The following is a 21555-nucleotide window of genomic DNA, read 5'->3' as shown; positions in this document are numbered from 1 at the left end:
TAAATCAGATCTTTTCTTCTTCTTTAAATCTTAAGATTACACGCGTTGTGAGAAATCAGAAGATTATTCTATATTCAGCTCTTTAAAAAAAACTCTTTATTTTTTAGGATTAATAGCAGAAGACAATCTTTTCTAAAAATTATATATAAGCTAAAAAACCGCTATTTCACTTTAATTAAAAAAAGTTATTCTTTGACTATTATATATACTCAGATAAAGATAGAGACCCGGCCTTTATAATTTCTATATTATTATAATTATTATTCTAGACAGTATAAAGAATAAATATTCTATATCTTTTCTTATTTCTTCTATATTAGATTCTGTAAAAGTCTTTTTCAGAGTATAATATATCTCTTAATATAATTAGTTAAGCAGATTAAGCAGTAGACTATATCTAAAAAATATTACTATATTTATACTGTAATTAAATATATATTATACTTTGTATATTATCTATATAAGAAGAATATATATATTATAAATTAATCTGTAATTATTAATCTATCTGCTATATCTGATCTTTCTGATCGGCAGATATAAATAATTATAGTAATAGTTATATCTTAACCTAATCTTAATTATATAGTTAAAAATTTTTTATATCTTAATCTAATTATCAGGTTATGGCCAGATTAAGGTTAAGATATAATGATCAGGTTAAGCCACTCTAAATATTTATTATTTAATTATAATTATAAAGATCTGAAATATAATAAATAATAATATAATTATAATTATATAAAATAGCTGTGATAGACTTATATAAAATAGATATTATGAAAAAACTTTTTTTTTTAATTAATTTTTTTATAAAGAAAATTTTACGACAGAGATTTTAATAATATTTAATTTTTTATAAATAATAATCCTAAGAATTAAGATTCTAAAAGAGAAGATAATTATAAAAATAATAATTTTTATAATTCTTATAATATAATATATTATAAGAAATATTTATACTATAAAAATAGTTTCTTACAAAGTAATTATACTAGTATAATATATAATTTATAAAATTCTTATAATTATATCTATCTATAAGAAAAGCTAGATAAAAGATTAGTAATAATACTTTAAGTAATATAGATATTATCTTAACTTTATAATAGATATACTTTCTTTATACTATCTTAATACACACTCTTATACTTTTTATAAAAAAAAATATATTTTAAAATCTTTTTTTTTAAAAAAATTTTAGATCTGAAAAGCAAGCCTGAAATTATATAATTAAATGTTAAATAAAAAATAATATTATTAATATAAATAATAATATAAAATATTATTCTAAGTTCTCTAGTCAGATTTATAGCTAAGCTTATATTATTTAATATTTTTATTATTATTAATTAAAATATATTTATTAATTATTTAAATTTATTTATAAAGTATATACTACTTATATAAATTCTTAAATAATATTTTAATTATTATAAATTATTAAATTAAAAGAGCTTATTATTTTTATATATTAAATAATTCTTAACTTTTAAGAGATTATCTCTTAATAATAATTAATTTCTAATATTAGAGAAATAATTAAATTAAATTAATTTAATAATAAACTATTAATATAGAAGAATTTAATAAAAAAGAAAAAAATAAAATAAGAATATTTAAATTATATTTTTTTATTTCTTTTTATATAGTATTATTTTTTACTTTATTTAATTATTTATTTAATTATAGTATACTGAATAAAGCATTGGCGCAGGTATTACTAAGTCTTTGGGATTTGGAGGATTTATACAAGAACCCCATAACATAAATTAACAAAAGATGTTTATTAAAAATAAAATATTACTAAAACTTATCTATAAATATGCTATTAGCATACTTAATAAAATTGAAACATATATTTTTGTTAAGATTAAAAGAACTTATTATTAAATATAGATAGATATATAACTATATGGCACATGATAGACCAGTAAGAACTATTATAGAGGCAACAATGAGTAGATAATTTAGGGGTCACATGATAAAAAAGGGCTTGTAGTTAACAAAATTAAAGATTAGATTTTGATAAAATTTAATAAAATTTATTATATAACTAGACCTGACCTAGGATCAGAATTCTTTTCTAAAAAAAAACTAATTCTACCTGAGTAATAGTTCTTCCGCGCCGGCCTGATCTTAGTATACCAAAACCTGATCCTAGCCGAGGTGTGTGCCCAGGTTATGCCAAGAGTGTGCTTGCATGGTGCCTGAGGTAAGCAAGCAACTAAAGCTTTGGAGTAGAAACTGTGTACCCTGTACTCCGTACTCGGCGTGAACTTATAACAACGTGGCCTTTCATATGGGTGGTACAGAGTACTACTCATAAAACTTAAAGCAAGTTCTTATAGAATGGTCTAGGAGCATTTAATAACTAACCACATATAAACTCCACACATGTACCATTACTTAACCACCATACTCATACTCATATAGCAGGACATACCTACTCTCAATAAATATGGTAACTTACAAGTCTCTTCCTTATGACGTCTGCTCATTCTATTCTTAGGCCCAGACACCCCAACAAAAGAAAGCCAACGAAAAATATGCAAAACATGAAGCTGCCAAGCATGGTAAAGGAAAGATAGTTGCAAAGTCAAAGCCGGCATCTAAGTCACCAGTATCTACTGGCTGGTTGGGTATGTTACAAGATGACAAGCTGTGTCTAATATGAGCTAACGGGAACAGTCATTTTGGCCTTTGTTGTTTGTGGTGGAATCTTCCTGGAGATACTGGGGATCATACCAAAGCTCTGGTCAGCTGTTGTGGCAAGTTTCAACCGCCTGGTGCTGTGAATTTGACCATTTTACAAATAATAATTGGTGGCAACTCAATATCATTGCTTGTGACAAAGGGACTAGAAATAATCATACACATAATCAACACCTCATTTACATAGAAATCTTCTTCCACGTCCTAGTATCAAGGACTGCCATTATTCTATTAGTTATAGGTGTAAGTTATGTGCATTGCTCTTATTATCTTATTATTTTCATATAAACTGCTATATGGTCTTGCTTCAATCCATATTATTTCCTCTTCCTAAATACTACTACAGCACCTTGCCATTTTTTCACGTTAGGCTCTGTTCCTCCACCAAAGCTTCCCCCCTCATTTGTTGGCGTTTCTCCATTCTATCCAAGGACGAGACATGATTGCCTTTTTGTCCTCTACTCTGCAGTGATTCGGAGACCCCAGGCCTCTTGACCTTTCTCTTCTTCTTAACCAATGTCCCCTCGGCTGGGATGTCCGCTGGATGCACTCGCTCAGACGCTCTTTGCATCTCCAAACGAACTTTTGCCAAATGCTGCAATGCCACGGCTTCCTCTTCATCACCTTCAGGTCTGGAGTCAATGTTTGGAACACGCGATGATACGCCTTTTTTCCCTGCATTGCGCTCGAGACCGCTAGAATCAATTTGAAGGAGCGGCCTGTTGGTTTTGGTGGACACTGCAGGTATTGTTTCTCCAATTGACTCTTCGCCCCCGATCATCTCGTCCGGAATTACATGGTATCTCTTGGAACGAAACCCAAGTGTTGTCCGACTTTCGCTAGGCACGGGGGAGGGCATGTGTTCACCACGTCGGATTCTCACATCGCTCAACTTGAGATCAATTATTGGGATAGAGTCAATATCTAGCTCGTCATCGCTCGACGCATTTAGGGAGAGGTGAGACAGCCGTGGCATGCCAGACCCTGAATCTTCAGTTCCAATATAGAAGGGGTCATCACGGCTGTGTTCTCTCCTGTCCAGTTTGCGCCTCATAAAAGCTGCTGGATCAACGAGAAAATCACCTCCAGTATTTTGATATGATGGGGCAGGCTGCATGTCATCTGGGCCCTGATCGAGAAACTGTTTACCAACCATTGATGCCTCTTCCTTGGAATAGAAATCATGAAACAAGGGCTTCGCGTCCACTCCATGATGTCTAAAGTCCTGACTGAATATTCCCCAAATACCATTGTTGAAAGGCCGGTATAGATGAAGCTGGTCTGGCAAAGGAACTTTGCGTTGAGCGTTGATGGAGACTGGATTTAGTTCGAGGCCATGGAACAACCCGGGAATCGCCGAAGAGAGCAAGAAAGGCGTGTCGCGAGAACTGGGATCAGTCGGGGTGATGGTATCCGCGGCTAATCGCATAATCTCTACAAACTCGATGGCCCTTTCTTGCACGTCTAAGTCGGGATGTGCTCCCAAAATTTCTAGGAACTCAATGACCCGTGCCAGTATAAGTGCAACTTCACTTCGATTTTTTGAGTCCAATCGTGGGTGACAATCACGAATGATAGTAATGAGAACCTTGGGGATAGCTTGTATGTAGAGAGAAAGAGTCCTCCCTGGCAACGATATGTTAGATAGATCAACCAAAGTCTCAAGCGTTCGGCCCGGAGACAAGAGATATCCGGAATATTCGCCAACAACCCAAGCTAAAGAACCCAGGATATTGTTGCACGGGGCATGCACTCCGGAGAACAAAGACCTTCTGTTGTCAACAAGAATCAAAGACTCAGCTGCCCGAGTTGCCTCCTCCCTAACCTCCCGTACACGAACAACAACATTGCGGATCTCGGACCCAATCCGGCCTGTAATATAGTTCTGGTGGTCGTTTTCAAGCTCATCATTCGTCATATGCGTGAGAGAGCCTTCAGCGTCTGCAGGAAGAAGATTGACTAATTGCACCAAGACATTCACATACCATTCAAAATCTGGCAAGTTTGAGTAATTGTCCTGAGAGCATATATCGAGAATACGATGCAGAACTTGGATCCTGTAGTCAGCTGGGAGTAGAGAAAATGCTTCGGGGTTCGTTGACTCTTTTCGCAAATCGGAAGCACTATATTCTAGACCCGCATCTTCAACTTCATTCCAGTCTCTGCTACTTTTTTGTCCGTGGTTCATTAGTTGGCCAATCAACTGATTGACAATTGACTGTAATGTTTCACTCGTCACCATTTTTGTTACGAGTTCAAGAGCTTGTAAGCGGATTGAAATATCGGCATCTTCCAAGCAGTGCATTATCACGTCCTGGTGCATGGATACCAAAACCGGGTAGGTATGCACAATCCTATTGAATGCTAGGAGTGCTACATATTTTACTATTGTTTTTGTATAAGTCTCCTGCTTCAAATAATATTTCCAAGGTATACTCACGATTTGGGTCGGAATCAGAAACCACCATGCCCCGGAGCTTGCCAACACACAAGTTTGCAATCTCATCCTTCTCTTCGATTTTTGCATCGCTATCAAGTATACCACCTTGAATCAAACCGTTTATGCATTCATATAATAATGACATAGCTGTTGTTGTTTCAATAATGTTTACTAATGGACGGTGCAGCTTCCGAACCAATCGTGGTTCAAGGGGAGTCAATGTAGCAAACTAAGGCAGTTAGAAACTTCTCATGAACAGAAGTGATGTGATACATACAAGTTTGATTATTTTTATAGCCATCCAATTGTTGCCCCCTTCCACCAGTAACTCAAAGAACCTTGGCGCAAGAGGTAGAAAATCATGAGGCCTTCGCCATCCTAATTCACATACCACATTTAGTACCGCGGTGGTGACACTGGTGTCTTCTCCATCATCCATGAGACGTTCGCTAATTTTAGGCCATGCTAGTTTGAGTGCATCAGGGTAAGCTAAAGTCAGCCTATAGAGGCATACAATAGCCTTTTTCCGGACGACAGCGTGGGTGTGAGAAATCCGAGATAAAACGTCTGGGAGTAAAGACATGGCCAAGGAAGTTGTTGTGATATTAGGCAGTGTGATCAAAGGCAGCGACATGTTCGGAATACTTGGAGATATTAGATCCTATAATACGGTCAGAATGAAATGAGGAACAGATGGGAAGGCAGCTTTATAACCTTCTTTAAGAGATTGGTTGCTAGCATTAGCACTTCTGTATCTGGCCTAAAGCTTTGCACCGCTCCAAGGTAGCCGGCTCGTTTCTGTAGGTATTTTGCTGACGACATGACTTCTAGAACATGAAAAGAAGCCCATGACATATCATACCCAAACATTTCCAAATAAATCAATTTCAAGAGCGCAGTAGCCTTTTTATCTGGTGGAAGTAAGTATACAGGCAACATAAACATGATGGCATATGCGTACCCATGTCCTGAGACCTGATCTCAGCTTTGCACTCTCGTAGACTATCTTGTATATATTCCTCCTCCGCCCCTTTATGGTTTCTCAGACCTTTGATAAGGTCATAGAGCGATTTCTCGAACCTGTGTGCAAGACATATTAGACATATTCCGAAAGCCTAGTAAATGAAGACCGACATTATGCTTCAGTTGATGGTATGAGTTGAGTTCTATGTATTAAGTGCATTGAAGTTGACTGATTTGACCTGTGATTAGCTGTCAACGCTGTAAATAATTGGGTACTGGAGACTGTTAACTGATCCGGGCTTGATGACATAGATAGCCTACACCCTATAACTACTCTGCACTTTCAATTAAGACCGCCTTCCCTATTCGCTTATTGCGTTGTTCAATAGAACAAAAACATAATCTTGTTTTGTTACAGCTACTCTGTACTGGTGTATACTATAAGGCATATAGTACCTACCTGTACCTCAACATGGTTACTATTTACCTACCTACATAGGGAGCCATTATATAAATTAACATTGATGATACCTACTAACTAGAAGTCTTTAGTGGTTCTTAAAACAAATACATCCTGTGACATCACATTCAGTAAAGGTACGGTTCCCCATCATGAAGTAGCACTACCTAGGTACTGCCGAAGGCGGCGAAGAGGGGGCGGGTCGTACCTGCCATAGTGAGCAGCTGCCAGTTGCGGCTCTTTATTTTTTATTTTCTTAATCTAATAATAAGAGAATTAAGAGACTCAAGCTTAATCTTGATATTAAACAATTAATCAGATAATTTAATATATTTTAATTAATAAGAGCAGACTGTTCAGCAAGTCAGTTAATATATTAAAATTTAATAATCAAATTATTAGTTATTTATAGAAATTTTTTAACAGCTTTAATTAATAATTATTAATTAAACTATTAATTAATAAAAAAACTATAATATCTTAGCAAAGCAGAAGTAGAAGAGATAATTATAATATAAATTCTTTACTAAATAATATCTTTATTAAAATAAAGCTAATAAAATATATTAATAATAATATTATAAAGTAGATTAATTTAATATTCAAACTTAGTAATATTATTGATTTACTAATTTAAGAATATTATTAAAAATAATTATTCTTATATGTAATTAATCAGAATTTTAATTATAAAATATAATAAAATAAACTTTTCTGACTGCTTGTTTTAAGAGATTTAATTCTTTGAATTAATATTAAAAATTAGGATATAGATATATTATAACTAATATAATTATATATACTTTTCTTATTTTTAATTAAATTCTTATAAGAATTTATTTAATTATATTAAACTAAGTATAAAATAGGCTAAACAGCCAGTATAATCTTCGGATATTCAGTGAGCAAGATAGGCTAGTAATGCAGAAAGCAAGAGGAACAGGCAAAAGAGCAGGCAGAACAGGTAACACAGTCTTTAAAAATATTTATAAAATTATTAAATAATAATAATATCTGCTTAGAAAAACTAATATTTTTTGAGCTAATTTTTATAAATATGAAAAAATAATTATAAAATTTATAAAGAAATTATTATTATGTTATTTAATATAGATAAAATTATATCATATATATTATGTTATGGGACCAATGCCCTGATATAGAGCTTGGCCTAAGATATTAATTAATCTCTGAGATCTTGTATACTATATACTAAACTAGTACTAGTTTAATATATATATAAAAGAGTTCAGTATAAATAAATAAAATAGCTCTCTAGCTATTTCTTTTTATTTAAAAATATATTTTAATTAGTATAATCTATTTATTTTATAATATTAAAAATAGCTTATAAACGTTCTAGACAGAGCCTGCCTAGAAATATAAATAAAATAGAATTAAATTCAAAAAGTTATTAAAATAATAAAATAAATAAATATTAAATAATTACAGTAGATTATATAATATTTATAATTATATTTAATAATATATAACTTCTATTATAAAAACTGATTTATTTTTATATAAAAGTAATAAAATAAAAATTAATTTTTAATAAAGAAGTAAATAAATTATAGAATTATAATATAATCTTTATTATATATTATAAATTAAAGAACGATTTTCTATTTTAATTATATAGATCTGACTATAAATCCTGTTCTTAGTATTTTAATATAGACTTATTTAATAAAGAAGATAAATATAATTATAAATTATTTAAACTATATATATATAAAATTTATTTTTAATAAGAAGTATTATTCAATAGATTTAAAATAAGTTTTTTATATTTATAATTAATTTTATAAAGAAGCAGTGTAATAAATCTTTTTAAATTAAATCTTAAAATACTAAAATAGTATAACTTAAGAATATATTCTTAATAAGAAATAAGGTTTTTGAATATTCTTATATATAATAGAAAGCTCTAAATCAGATAAATATAATTAAAAAAATAAAATTAAAAGTTTTTTTAAATAAGTCTAATAAAGCCCTGATTTAAGCAGAAGAATATAATTAATTAAATAAATAAAAAAAGCTATATTAAATATTACAGTAAATTAAAGACTTATTAAAAAATTAATATTTAATTAGAATTTCTTGAGGATTTATATATAAAGATAATTATAATTAATTATATTATATAAATTATAACTGTAAGAGAAGTAATTTTCTTTGTAAAGAAAATTACTCTACAATTATATTAGTATAATAAAAATTAAATCTTCAATTAATAAATTAGAAATCTATCTAGATAATTATTATATAATAAGAGAAATATTATTTGTGTATAATTATTAATAATCTCTAAAAATAAGCTAAACAAGTAATATTTAATAAAATATAAAAAAAATACAAAGTAGATTATTATCTTTATTATAAATAAAATAAATATCTTATTTACTAATATTTCTTTTAAAATTTACTATATAATTAATAAATATAATTATTATTATACCCGCGTCTTAGTAATAAAAAAAATATCCTTTTAAAGAAAGACTTAGATTTGAAAAAGAGTTTAGTATAAAGTTATATATCTAGATAAGAATTTATAAATAAAACTGAATATTAATAAAAAAAACTTTAAAAAAATATATAATTATTAATTATTTATTCTTTTTAATAAAGGTTATTTTAAACTATATAATAACAGTCTATATCTTTATTAACTTAAAATATTTGATTTATAATATTATAAATAAAATATTCATTAAAATAAATAATCTATTAATTATTAGTATTAATTCTCAATTAATATAAGAAATCTTAAGTAGTAAAGTATGATTCTATTTTAATATATAAATCAGAATAAATATAGAATTTTATATAAAAAGAAGTATATTTTTATATAATACTTATATAAGAGTGCATGTTGAGATAGTGTGAAGAAAGTATCTCTATCGCGAAGTCAAGGTAGTGTCTGTATTACTTAAAGTATTATTACTAGTCTTCTATCTAGCTCCTCTCGCGGATAGATATATCTATAAGAATTCTATAAATCACGTGTTATACTAGTATAATTACTTCGCGAGGGACTGCCTCCGCAGCGTGGGTATTCCTCGCGATATTTTATATCGCGAGGGTTATAAGGATTACTATCCTTACAACTTAATAATTTAGAATATAATCTAATCTAAAAAAAAGCTGACTGTTGTATTATAATAGAATTCTAGAATTAGATTAAAAAAGATTATTTCTATATATAATTAAAATAAGACTAAGACATTTATTATATTTATTATATATAAATCTAAAACTTTAGTTTAGAATTAAGATAAGATTTATAAAATATCTTCAAAGAAGATCTAAAAAATATATAGAAAGATTTATAATCTTATTTATTAATATTTAAAAAATATTTTAAATTAAAAAGATTATTAATTTATAAATTATATTTTTTAGAGAAACTTATTATTTTATTAAAAAGATATTAATTATAAAATTAAGTTTATATATTAAAATAAAAAAGAGCTAGAGATTTTATAAGACTTTTTCTATAATATATTTCAAGAAGAACTAATAGTTCTATAGTTTAAACTAACTAAGTTATTAAAAAAAAGTTTTATATAAACTAATTATTTTTTAGCAGCAGCTTCAGTCCTCTTTATATAAAATTTTAAAAATAACTTAAGATTTTGTATAAATTATTAATTATTGAATATAATTATAAAAAAGAAGTATTATCTACTTTCTTTAATTTATAAAACTCTCAATTAAATTAAAGAAATAAAATAATTTATTAAACTAAATATTTTATTTATTTTTTGTAAAATCTATATTATAGAAGATTAATAATAGATAATAATTTTTTATATATAATATGAATTATATAAATAGCTGATAATCTTCTTTGAACTAATGAATATTTTAAATATTTTTTAGAAGTATATTAACTAAGTATTATATAAATATCTTAATAAATTCTGCTTAGTCTATATTAATAATATGTTTATCTATATAGATAGAAATATTAAGTAGTATTATAAATATAGATAAAAAATATTATATAAACTAAAAGAAGCTAATTTATTTTTAAATATTAAAAAATATAAATTTAAATAAAAGAAAGTTCTTTATCTAGAATTTATTATATATATAGAAAAGAATATTAAAATAAATTCTAAGAAAATTAAAATAATGATCTTATAAAAAGTTTTAAAATAATAAAAATAACTTAAAGCTTTCTAAGATTTATAAACCTTTTTTATAGATTTATTCTCAGACTTTTAATTATTATATAATTATTTATAAATCTAATAAAAAAGAATCAGCTCTTTTAATAAACTTAGAAATATAAAATATATTTCTGGATGTTAAAAAATGTTTTTAAGTAAATTAATTATTTATTTTTTTAATTCTAAATATGTAATAGTAAGAAAAACAGATTTCCTAGATTATTTAGATTATAATATAAAAAAAATATTCTTAAGTAAATAAAAACAAAGAGCTGTATTCTTATATTTATTTTTCTATATAAAATATCTTAGTAAAGTATAATTATAAAATCTATAATAAAAGGCTACTTATAATTATATAATATTTTGAAGTATAAAATATTAAGCTATACTTAATATCAGAGTCTACAGTAGTAATTAATTATAAAAATCTAAAGTATTTCTTTGAATTATATGAATTTATAAAGAGATATATATAATAAAGTCTGATTCTGAATAGATTTAACTTTAAATTACTTTATTAAAAAAATAGAAAATAAATAAACAGATACTCTTTTAAAATAAAAATAGAATATATTTAATAAATAAAATATTAAAATATTATTCTATATAATTCAGATCTTCAGTAAAATATTTTAATAAAAATTAAGATTAATAACTAGTTTACTAACTATAGTCTTAATATAATTATAAAGATATAGAATAAAATTAACAAAGATTTCTTAATATAAATATAATAGATAATTACAGAATTATTAAGATTAAAAAATAAATTCTGAAATAATTAAATTTATATTTTAATAATAAATATAAATTATTAAACTCTAGCAGAGCTTATATAAAAAGAAATCTAAAAGTTTTTATTCTAGCTAAAACTGAAAATCTTTTTAACTAAGTATTCAATAGAAGAAGCTTAAATATATTTTTTTTAAAAATAATAAATCTCTGATTATAAATTACTTTATATAGAATTTATTAGAAACAATTATAATTCTTTTATTAAAGAATACTTTAATTAGAAATAAATCTATTTTTTTAATAAAAAATACTTCTAATCTAATATATTTTAAAATATTAAAAAATATATCTAAAACTATATTATCTATAGTTATATAAAATTATAAAGAAAACTTAAGTATGAGTTACTAAAGCTACTGTTAATATTAAATTAATTCTAATATAATATAATAATAAATCTTATTAGTAATATATCTAATAGTATGTTATATAGAAATCTTTTTATAATTAGAAATAAATTAAGAAATAGAGTAATATTTTATATAATAAAAAAATTACTATAAAAATTATAGTCAAAATACTGCTTAAAATAATTTTTAGATAATATAAATTATTAAGAATCTTAATATTAGATTAAGACAAGATCTTAATTTATAAATTATATACAAAACAGAATATATAGTTTATTAAGAATAAATTAATAACTATTTATACTATATTATTTTTAAATAAATAAAATAATAAAACATATAAACAGTATAATTAAAGTTTATTTAAAAGCTTATATTACTTATAATTAGACGAACTAGATTAATCTTTTATTTTTAACTAAACTAGTGATTAATATTTATATAAATATAATTATTAAACTTTTACTGTTTTTTACGCTATAGCTATAAGTTAAATCTAATATTTTAAAAAATTATATAAAGCACGGATTTAGAGACTGCTTTCTTAAGCTTTATTTAATAAAATAATATAATTATATAAAAATTATATAATACTTTAGACTATAGAAAGATAAATTAATAAATCTTATTAAGTTACTTTTATATATTAAAAAAAGAATTAAATATAAATAAATCTATAGAATATTTAGATCAACTATCTAAATAAAAAACTAGATTAAAAGAATATAAAATATATAATTTTAGAAAAAATAAAATTATATACTATATAACTTAATCTTTCTAAAAGAATTTATTCTATTTTTTATGTTAATCTGCTCCGGCCAGTAATTAATAATATATTATTATTATAAATATAGAAAAACAAACAGTTACTATTTATAATAATCAATAACAAAAAAATATAAAATTAAACAAGTTCTTATAAAATAATATATAGTAAAAGACTAGAAGAATCAGCTATAATATCTAAATAAATAAAGAGATTATATAAAATTAATCTAAGAATTAGTCTTAATATTTAATAATATAGAAATTACTATAAAATAATAGCTATAATCCCAGCTAAATTTTAATTAATTATTCTCTGATATATATAATAAAATATAAAGAATAGAAAGAATAAAAAGAAAAAAAAGAATAAAAAGAATAAAAAGAATAAAAAGAATAAAAAAGAATAAAAAAAGAATAAAAAAAGAATAAAAAAGAATAAAAAAAGAATAAAAAAAGTATAAAAAAAGAATAAAAAAAAGATAAAGAGAGAAAGATTTTTTAATTTTGTAATTTAATTAAGAAGAGCTTTGCTTAATCTAATAAAAAAAATATTTATTATTATATTAAATTCTGCTTATATATTTTATTTAATCTATTAATTCTTTAAGAATATTATAGAGAATAACAGCAATCGCTGCAGAGTTATATTTAAGCTTATCTAAATTATAATATTTAAAATATATATTATAATTCTTGAATTTATATTTATTATAAGTATTATTTTATTAGTTAGATAATTATATAATCTACTAAAATTTTATTTAATTATTATACTTATAAAAATATATTATTATTAAATCACAGAATATAATTAGAAAATTTTTACTATATAAAAGATACTCAGTATATATTTAATCTTATTAATAACTTATATAGAAATTTACTAAATTATCTTATTTAAATTATAATAGAAATATTAATCTTTATCTTAAATTTATAGCAGAGAAAGTATTATATATATTATTAATTTAAAATATAATAAAACTAAAATAATATTCTATTTCTATATATTATTAATTATATAATAATTCAATGCTCTATTTTATTAGTCTAGAAATTATAAGTAATAATAGAGTATGTAGAATAAAATAGTAAATTATAATTAATAATAATAATTAAAGTCTGAGAAAAATATAGTAAATAAAAATTAATATATTATTTCATTATTCAGATGTATTAAATTTAATACTAAAAAAAGAAGATATTACATAAATAATAAAAGAATAATAAAAGTTATACAGATAAATAAAAAACAGATTAATAATAAAGAAAAAGTAAAATTCTTTCTAATAAGAAGAATTATAAAAAAGTAAAAATATTCTTTATATATATATTATTTTATATTATATAAAACTAGTAACTAAGTCTGATTATATTCTTTAGATTAATTATATAAATAATATAAAGAGAGATTTTATTTATTAGAAAATTATTATATTTACTAAATAAAAAGATTATATAAAAAGAAAGTTATAACAAGTAGATAGACTTTTTATATATATATTATTTATGAATCAGCCATAATATTATCTAAGAAAAGTATTAAAATATAAAACTATTATTATAAATTCTGAACAGCTGTTTATATAAATAAAGATTATAAAAAAGAATAGAAAGAAGAAAGAAGAAAGAAGAAAGAAGAAAGAAGAAAGAAGAAAGAAGAAAGAGGAAAAGAGTTTTATTATAAAACTAAGATATTAATATAGAGTTTAGTCTAAGATATTAATCAATATCTAAAATCCTATATACTATATACTAAACTAGCATCAGCTTAATATATATATATATATATATAAAGTCTATATAAATAGAAACAATAGCTCTCCAGCTATTTCTTCTTGTTTAAAGATATATTTTAATTAGTATAATCTATACATCCTGTAATATATTATAAATTCAAATAATAAGCTTTATTAAAGAGTTGAATTAATATTATCTAAAGCTTTACAAAAAGAATTCTTAAGACATGTCAGATTATTATAAGTTTATAACAGAACTTTGTACAGAGATAATAAAGATTAAATAATTTTAAATTATAATAATTGAATTTATTTAAAAAAATAATTTTAAAAGTACTTCTAGAGTAATTTAAAGATTTAAGAAAGATATTTAAAAAAATATATATATATCATGTATTTTTATAAAAGAATATTAATCTAAACTTAATCTAAAAGTAATTATAAATTAAAGATAAATTAAATTTATGCAATATTATCTACAGAGTAAAACATACTTTGAAAATATTTATAAAAATATATTATCTAAAAATAGATTCAATACTTCAAATTATTTATTAGAATATTAGTTCTCTTTAAAATAAAAAGGCTAAAAGCTTATAAATATATATGAATTACTACAAATCAAAGAAATATATTATTAAGAATAAATATTTATTATTATAAATTAATATATATCATAATTAATTTATAAAAATATTTTAATTTACTAAACTTTATTTTTATAAGATTTACTATAAAATAAAAGTTATAAAAGATTATAAATTATGAATATTTTTGAATAAAATATAACTTATTTAACTATTTAATTATATTTTTAAAACTGACTAATATATCTGTAGAATTTTAAGAATTTATAAATTCTCTATTTATAAAATGTTTGAATTATTTTATAATTATTTATCTTAATATTATTATTATATTATAATATACTTACAAGCTTATAAGACTTATAAAAATAAATTTATTAGATGTTATAAATATTAATAAAACTTAATTTATATATAAAATGAAACAAGTATTAGTATATATAAACTAAGATTAACTTTCTAAGATTTGATATTAACTATCAAAATATTTAGATAAAATAAGAGAAAATTATAATAATCTATAAATAATCAGAGTTATAAATAATAAAAAATATATTATAATTTATAGTATTATAAAATTAATATTATTTATTTATTAAGAAATACTGGTAAATAATAATTTTACTTATAGATTATACTAAAAGATATTTTATAAAAAAGGTCTAGTATAGACTTTTTAATAGCTGAAGTTTATAAAAGCTTTGAATAGCTAAAGATAATATTTACAGAGAATATTATTATAATCTATTTTTTAAAAAAATAAGTATATATTAAGATGGATGTATTAGACTTTATAATCAATAAAATATTATTATAAAGGAATATTAGCAAATAGTAAATTTTAATTACTTTTTATCTATAAAAGATAATTATAATAAAGTACGATTAAAAAAATGAAAATAATAAAGTTATTTAAGGAATAATATTACTAATTAAAGAAAACAGATCTTCTAACACAGATACTGATTAATTATGTAAATCTAGATCTTGTATAAAAATAGATTTAATAAATATAATAATCCATAAAACTTTAATACTATTTTATATATTATCTGAATATATGAATTCCTGCAGATATAATATTATAATATTTAAATTACAAAAACAACTAATTATTAAAAGTTATAAAAAATAGATAAATTAGTTATATAATAGCTGTTAAACTTACTCCAATTATAAAATCTAGTAAGAACAGATCTAGATATTAAGATTATAAGAATTAGATAAATTCTTACATAAGAAAAGATTCTAAATAAAATATAATAAAAAAAGATAATAGATAATGTACAAAGGATGCAAGAGAGCAGAAGATTGATAGATTTAACTAGCTAGGGGCGGCTGTCTACTTAAGATATCAGTAGGATATTAAGTTATATAATTATTAATATAATATTATATAATATAATCTAATACTCTTCTGGCTTAAAATTCTATAAATAATATAAAAAAATAAAGTTATTTCTAATATTTCTTTTATATATAAATTCTTATTTCTAGTATTTTTATAAAATAAATAAATATTATAAATATAAATAATTTAATTAATCTATTTATTATTTATTTTTTAATTAAGATATAAATAAAATTAATATTATTAGCAGTAATAATCTATTTAAAAAAATAATATTTAATCTAAATATATTTAATATAGATATAATATTTTAAATTATATAATAATATAATAATATTTTAATTATCAGTCTAAATAATAATTAAATAAAATATTATAATCTATATTATATTATTTTATCAAAGATAAAGTTTATTAAATAATAATTAAAATTAAAATATTTTCTAAATAGTCAGTGTCTGAATAATATATTTAATTTTAATAAAATAAATATAATAATAAATTATTTTTTTAAAATATTATAAAATAAGTCTTCTGATAAGAATAAAGATATAATTATTTATTAAAATTAATTTATTAATATAAAAATCTGCCTAATCAGTATTATAATATATAAAAAATTTAAAATTATTCAAAATAAAAAAAATAAGATCTAATAATTTTTTTAAATAATAGTAGATTTAAATAATAATAATAAAATAAATTTTTAAAAAATTAATAATATAATAAGTAATTTTATTTACTGTATAAATTATATTAGAATATATTTTAATAATTAATTAAATTAAATATTTAAATTATTTTTAATATATTTTAATTTTATTAGTTATAATAAGATTCTTGAAGTTTCTAATAATTAAAATAATCTTAAGATTATATAAAATTAGAGAAGACTTATAATTATTAAGATTAAATTATTTTAAAATATTAAAAATATAGTATTTCTATAAGACTATAATATTTTTAATATAATAAATAAGATTAATATTAAGAAATTACTTTATATAGCTATTATTAATATATTTAAATATTTTATTAATTATATTTTTAATTTTTTTAATATAATTAAGATTAGATAATAGTAGCAAGATATTATTAATATAAATAAAAATATAAATATTATTATTATTAAATATAATATAATTTATATATATATATATAAACTTTTATAAGATAAAAAGATTATAAAATAATATATATTATTCTCTGAATAACTGCTTTAAACTATAAATAATTTTTAAAAATAATTTATAATAATCTAATTTCTTAAGACTTCTTAAAAATTAAATATAAAATAATTTATTTAATTTAATATTTAGAAAAATAGCTATAATATTAATATTATATAGATATTATTTAAATTTTATAATTAATATAATACAGAATTTAAGATTTATTAATTTTATAATAGCTATATAGATTTTATATATTTTAAAGTTTTTATTTAATTATTATTTATAGCTCTTAATTATAAAATATATTTTATAAATATTATCAGACTTAATCTATTAAATTTAATATATTAATAAAAATCTTATTTTCTTCTTTCTATAAATAATACAGAAGATCTTTAAATAAAAATATTATTTAATTTTATAATAAATTATTTTATATTATTTTATTAATTTTTTATATAATATAGTGTCTAATTATAAGAATAAAATATATTTTTCATTAAACAATTTTAATAAGATAATATTACTATATAATATTTTATTTAAAATATTGACATTAGCAGTATTAGTTATTAAGTTAAATAAGTTATTTATAATATATAATTATTTTAGAGAATTAATAAAATTAATATTTTTATATAGATTATAATCTATTTATAGAATTATAATCTATAAATATACAATTTTAAAAATTTTAAACTTAATTTTTTAATATTTATAAATTATTAAAAAAATTAATTTAAAATCTTAATTTAAGTACTAGACTGCTTTATATAATAAAATAAAAAAATATTTAATAAATTAATTTTATTATTATTAATAATTAATAATTTTTTACGGCTGATATTAATACTAAAGAAGATAATTAAAATTAAGATTTTAATATAAGATCTATTACTAGATTAATTATATATATATTAATAAAGAAAACTAAAGTTATAATTAAAAATAATATATTAATTATTATATACTCTCTGAGCTATAAAAAATTATTAATAATTAATTAATTAGATCTAATCTATAATCTTATAATATAGAACTAAATAAAAGAAATAATAATAATAAATTTATAAAAATTAATAAATTTAAATTAATTATTTTATATAAGTAAAAATTCAGATAAGATATACTAATATTTTTTAATATTTTAATTAATAATTAAAGAATTAATTAAAGTATTATTTAATTTATATTTAATATTTTAAAAAAATAATATAAAAATAGACTTTTTATAAAAAATAATATCTTTAATTATAATAATTATTTTTAATTTTAAGTTATAAATCTTATATAGATTTTTATTACAGCTAATAAATTAATTTTTATTTATTTTAAAATCTAGTTTATTACAGGTCTTTTTTAATATAAGATATTAATATTAATAATTAAAAGCTTTTTAATAGAAAATATTAGATTAAATATTATATAAAGTCGTATAAGATATTATATTAATAATATTATAAATAAATCTATTTTTAATATATTTAACTATCTATATAATATAATCTTACAGAAATCTAAATAATTAATTCCTTATTAGATAATAATTGTTGATTTTAATTATTTTATTAAAAATAAATTAATAATATAAACTAGAATCTTAAATAGTATCTTTAGATTTATAATAATTTTTTAAAAAACTATACTCTGGCGTGTTATTTATATAAAATATTTGATTGATATTTAAAATTAAGTTAATAAATAATTTTATAATAAAATAAATTTCTTAAATATATTTATATAATTCTTTATTATAAAGAATTAGTAGTATTATATAATATAATTAATAAAAATAATAAAATAGAAAATATTAATAAATTCTTTCATACAAATTAATTTATAGATATCTGTATAAATAAAACTTTTTAATTTAAACTTAATATTTTGTATTTTTTCATTAATAGATAAAATATAATCTTTATTTTTAAAATATAATTTATATAATTTTTAAAATATTCTTTTTAATATTTATATACTAATTATATACTTTACTAAATTATAAAACTTATATTTAAAAATGTAAATAATCTAATAATAAACTAGATAAATCAAAATTAATTTTAAATCAAAAAAATTATAATAATAATAATAAAAAATAAAATTTAATAGAGTTAGTTTTTTTTAATATTTATATAAAATAATTAATCTGTTTTAAGATATTTAATTAATTAGAACTTATATTATTAATAATAGAAAAACAATAATAATTAATTAGAGTATATTTATAATTCTTATATCTATTAATAATATTAATAAGAATTATTAAATTATTTAATTTAAATTTTATTTTAAGATTCTCTCTAATAAGTTAATAGATTAAGAAAAGATTATAAATTAAGATTAAAATATATTAAATATTAATAAATCTTAAAGAATTAAGCCGGATTAATTAATTAATTTAAATAGAGAGATTAAATATAATATTATTATATTTCTAAGTTTAGAATACTAAGTTTATAGCTATATAAACTAATATAATATATATATAATAATTAATAAAATTTATTTTTAAAAATATTATATAATATAATAATTCTAAATTAATTATTTAAAGATTTAATTAAAATTTTTATAGATTTCTTGAACTGCTTTATAATATTATAAAACAGATTTATTTAAATAATAATAATATTAAGAATAATAAATAATATTTATAAAAGAATTAATATTAATATCTATATTATTAAAAATCTTAATAATATTAATATTTAGACTATTATAGTTTATAATTAAAATATTTATTAAGATTAATTTAATAAAAATATCTGTGACTAATTCTGAAGTATTATTATTAATTATATTAATTAAAAAATTATTATATTCTCTATTATAATTATAATTTTTATTATAATCTTACTTATTATTTTTTGTTTTATTTTTATTTTTATTATTTATTTTATAATAATAGTTACTTGAGAAGTAATTATTATAAGATTAATAATAAATATATTATATAAAATTCTGATTTATAGAATTAAAGATTTAAAAAATTTTAATTAATTAAAAATTAAAATTATTATAATTTTTATTATAGTCTCTGCTATAGCTATAATTCTATTTTTAATTATATAATATAATAATTATATTATTAATAAAATAGATTAATACTATTTTTTGATTATATTTAAAAATAGTAAATTTTTAATAAATATTATATAAATTAGACTTTAAGAGATTATTATAGCTAATTAAAATTAAAAATTATTATATTATAGAAGTATTTTATAAAATAATTTAAAAATATATAAATTTAATTTAATTAGACAACTTAATTATCTCGCGCAGGCTATTAATTATTTTGGTTTGTTTTTTTAAAAAGATAAGAGAATTAATATTAATAAAATATATTATATTAATTATATTTTAAAATTTAGAGAATATATTAATATTTTTTAATATTTTATACATCTTCTTAATCTTATTATATATATCAGGGTTATTCTTATTTTTAAAATATAAAAAAAATATTAGAATTAATAAATTATCAGAGTATATTTATTAAAAAAAATTAACTTAATTTTATTTATTTAGATTTTTTATAAAAGACTTTTATAATTTTTTTATTTTAAAATCTTATTTTTTTTTATAGTTTAAAATCTTTAAAATTGCTTAGTTTTTATAGATTTTTTATATTTATTAATCTGTTTTTAATATTATAGACATTGTGCCTAGTAACTTTATGAAAAAAGTTTTATAATATAAGTTCTTTATAACAATAATATTATTTACTATCTTTTTTTCTATAATCTCCTATATATTTAAGATATATTTATAAATAGAACTTCTGTCTCTATGTTTTTTTAATTTTTATATTTTAAATAAATTAAACAATTATTATAGAACTAGTTTATCTAGCTTTTTGTAATTTTTAATTATTTATTTTTTATAATTTAAGTATTATAAGAATATACCTGCAAGATTCCAGACAGTCAAGAAATAAATAAAATAAAATTAAAATATTATAAAATATTATATTTATTATATCTATTTTTATAATAATTCTGGGGTTATTATAAAGTACTTAAGAT

At 20.0% G+C, this 21555-nt stretch overlaps 2 protein-coding genes across 2 annotated transcripts; one reads left to right on the top strand and one right to left on the bottom strand.

Moving 5' to 3' along the window:
• Positions 1-2121: 2121 nt before the first annotated feature.
• BO70DRAFT_367059 (RAMP4 family protein) lies at positions 2122-2814 on the top strand. The gene is made up of 3 exons (XM_025544491.1): positions 2122-2464; positions 2513-2642; positions 2692-2814. Exons 1-3 carry the CDS (start codon positions 2462-2464, stop codon positions 2796-2798), a joined length of 240 nt encoding a protein of 79 aa, XP_025394216.1. The 5' UTR covers positions 2122-2461; the 3' UTR covers positions 2799-2814.
• Positions 2815-3013: 199 nt separating this feature from the next.
• On the bottom strand, positions 3014-6472 carry BO70DRAFT_433634 (putative AP-3 complex subunit delta). Its single transcript, XM_025548424.1, has 6 exons — positions 6290-6472; positions 6117-6235; positions 5870-6066; positions 5433-5816; positions 5156-5384; positions 3014-5100 (listed from the first exon to the last, which is right to left on the bottom strand). Coding segments are annotated over exons 1-6 (2955 nt in total). The 5' UTR covers positions 6292-6472; the 3' UTR covers positions 3014-3076.
• Between the last annotated feature and the right edge of the window lie 15083 nt (positions 6473-21555).

This window comes from Aspergillus heteromorphus (assembly GCF_003184545.1).
Source record: "Aspergillus heteromorphus CBS 117.55 chromosome Unknown BO70scaffold_68, whole genome shotgun sequence".
NCBI classification, from domain to species: domain Eukaryota; kingdom Fungi; phylum Ascomycota; class Eurotiomycetes; order Eurotiales; family Aspergillaceae; genus Aspergillus; species Aspergillus heteromorphus.
Note: the sequence above shows the minus strand (reverse complement) of the source record. Positions and strands in the feature narration are given on the sequence as shown.

Bases quoted from the DNA above. Each gene is read 5' to 3' on its own strand.
- BO70DRAFT_367059 (XM_025544491.1), top strand. The intron at 2,643-2,691 runs GTATGTTACAAG...TAACGGGAACAG, and splicing joins AGTATCTACTGGCTGGTTGG to TCATTTTGGCCTTTGTTGTT.
- BO70DRAFT_433634 (XM_025548424.1), bottom strand. The intron at 5,817-5,869 runs GTTATAAAGCTG...ACCGTATTATAG, and splicing joins CAACCAATCTCTTAAAGAAG to GATCTAATATCTCCAAGTAT. The intron at 5,101-5,155 runs GTGAGTATACCT...CAAAAACAATAG, and splicing joins TTCTGATTCCGACCCAAATC to TAAAATATGTAGCACTCCTA.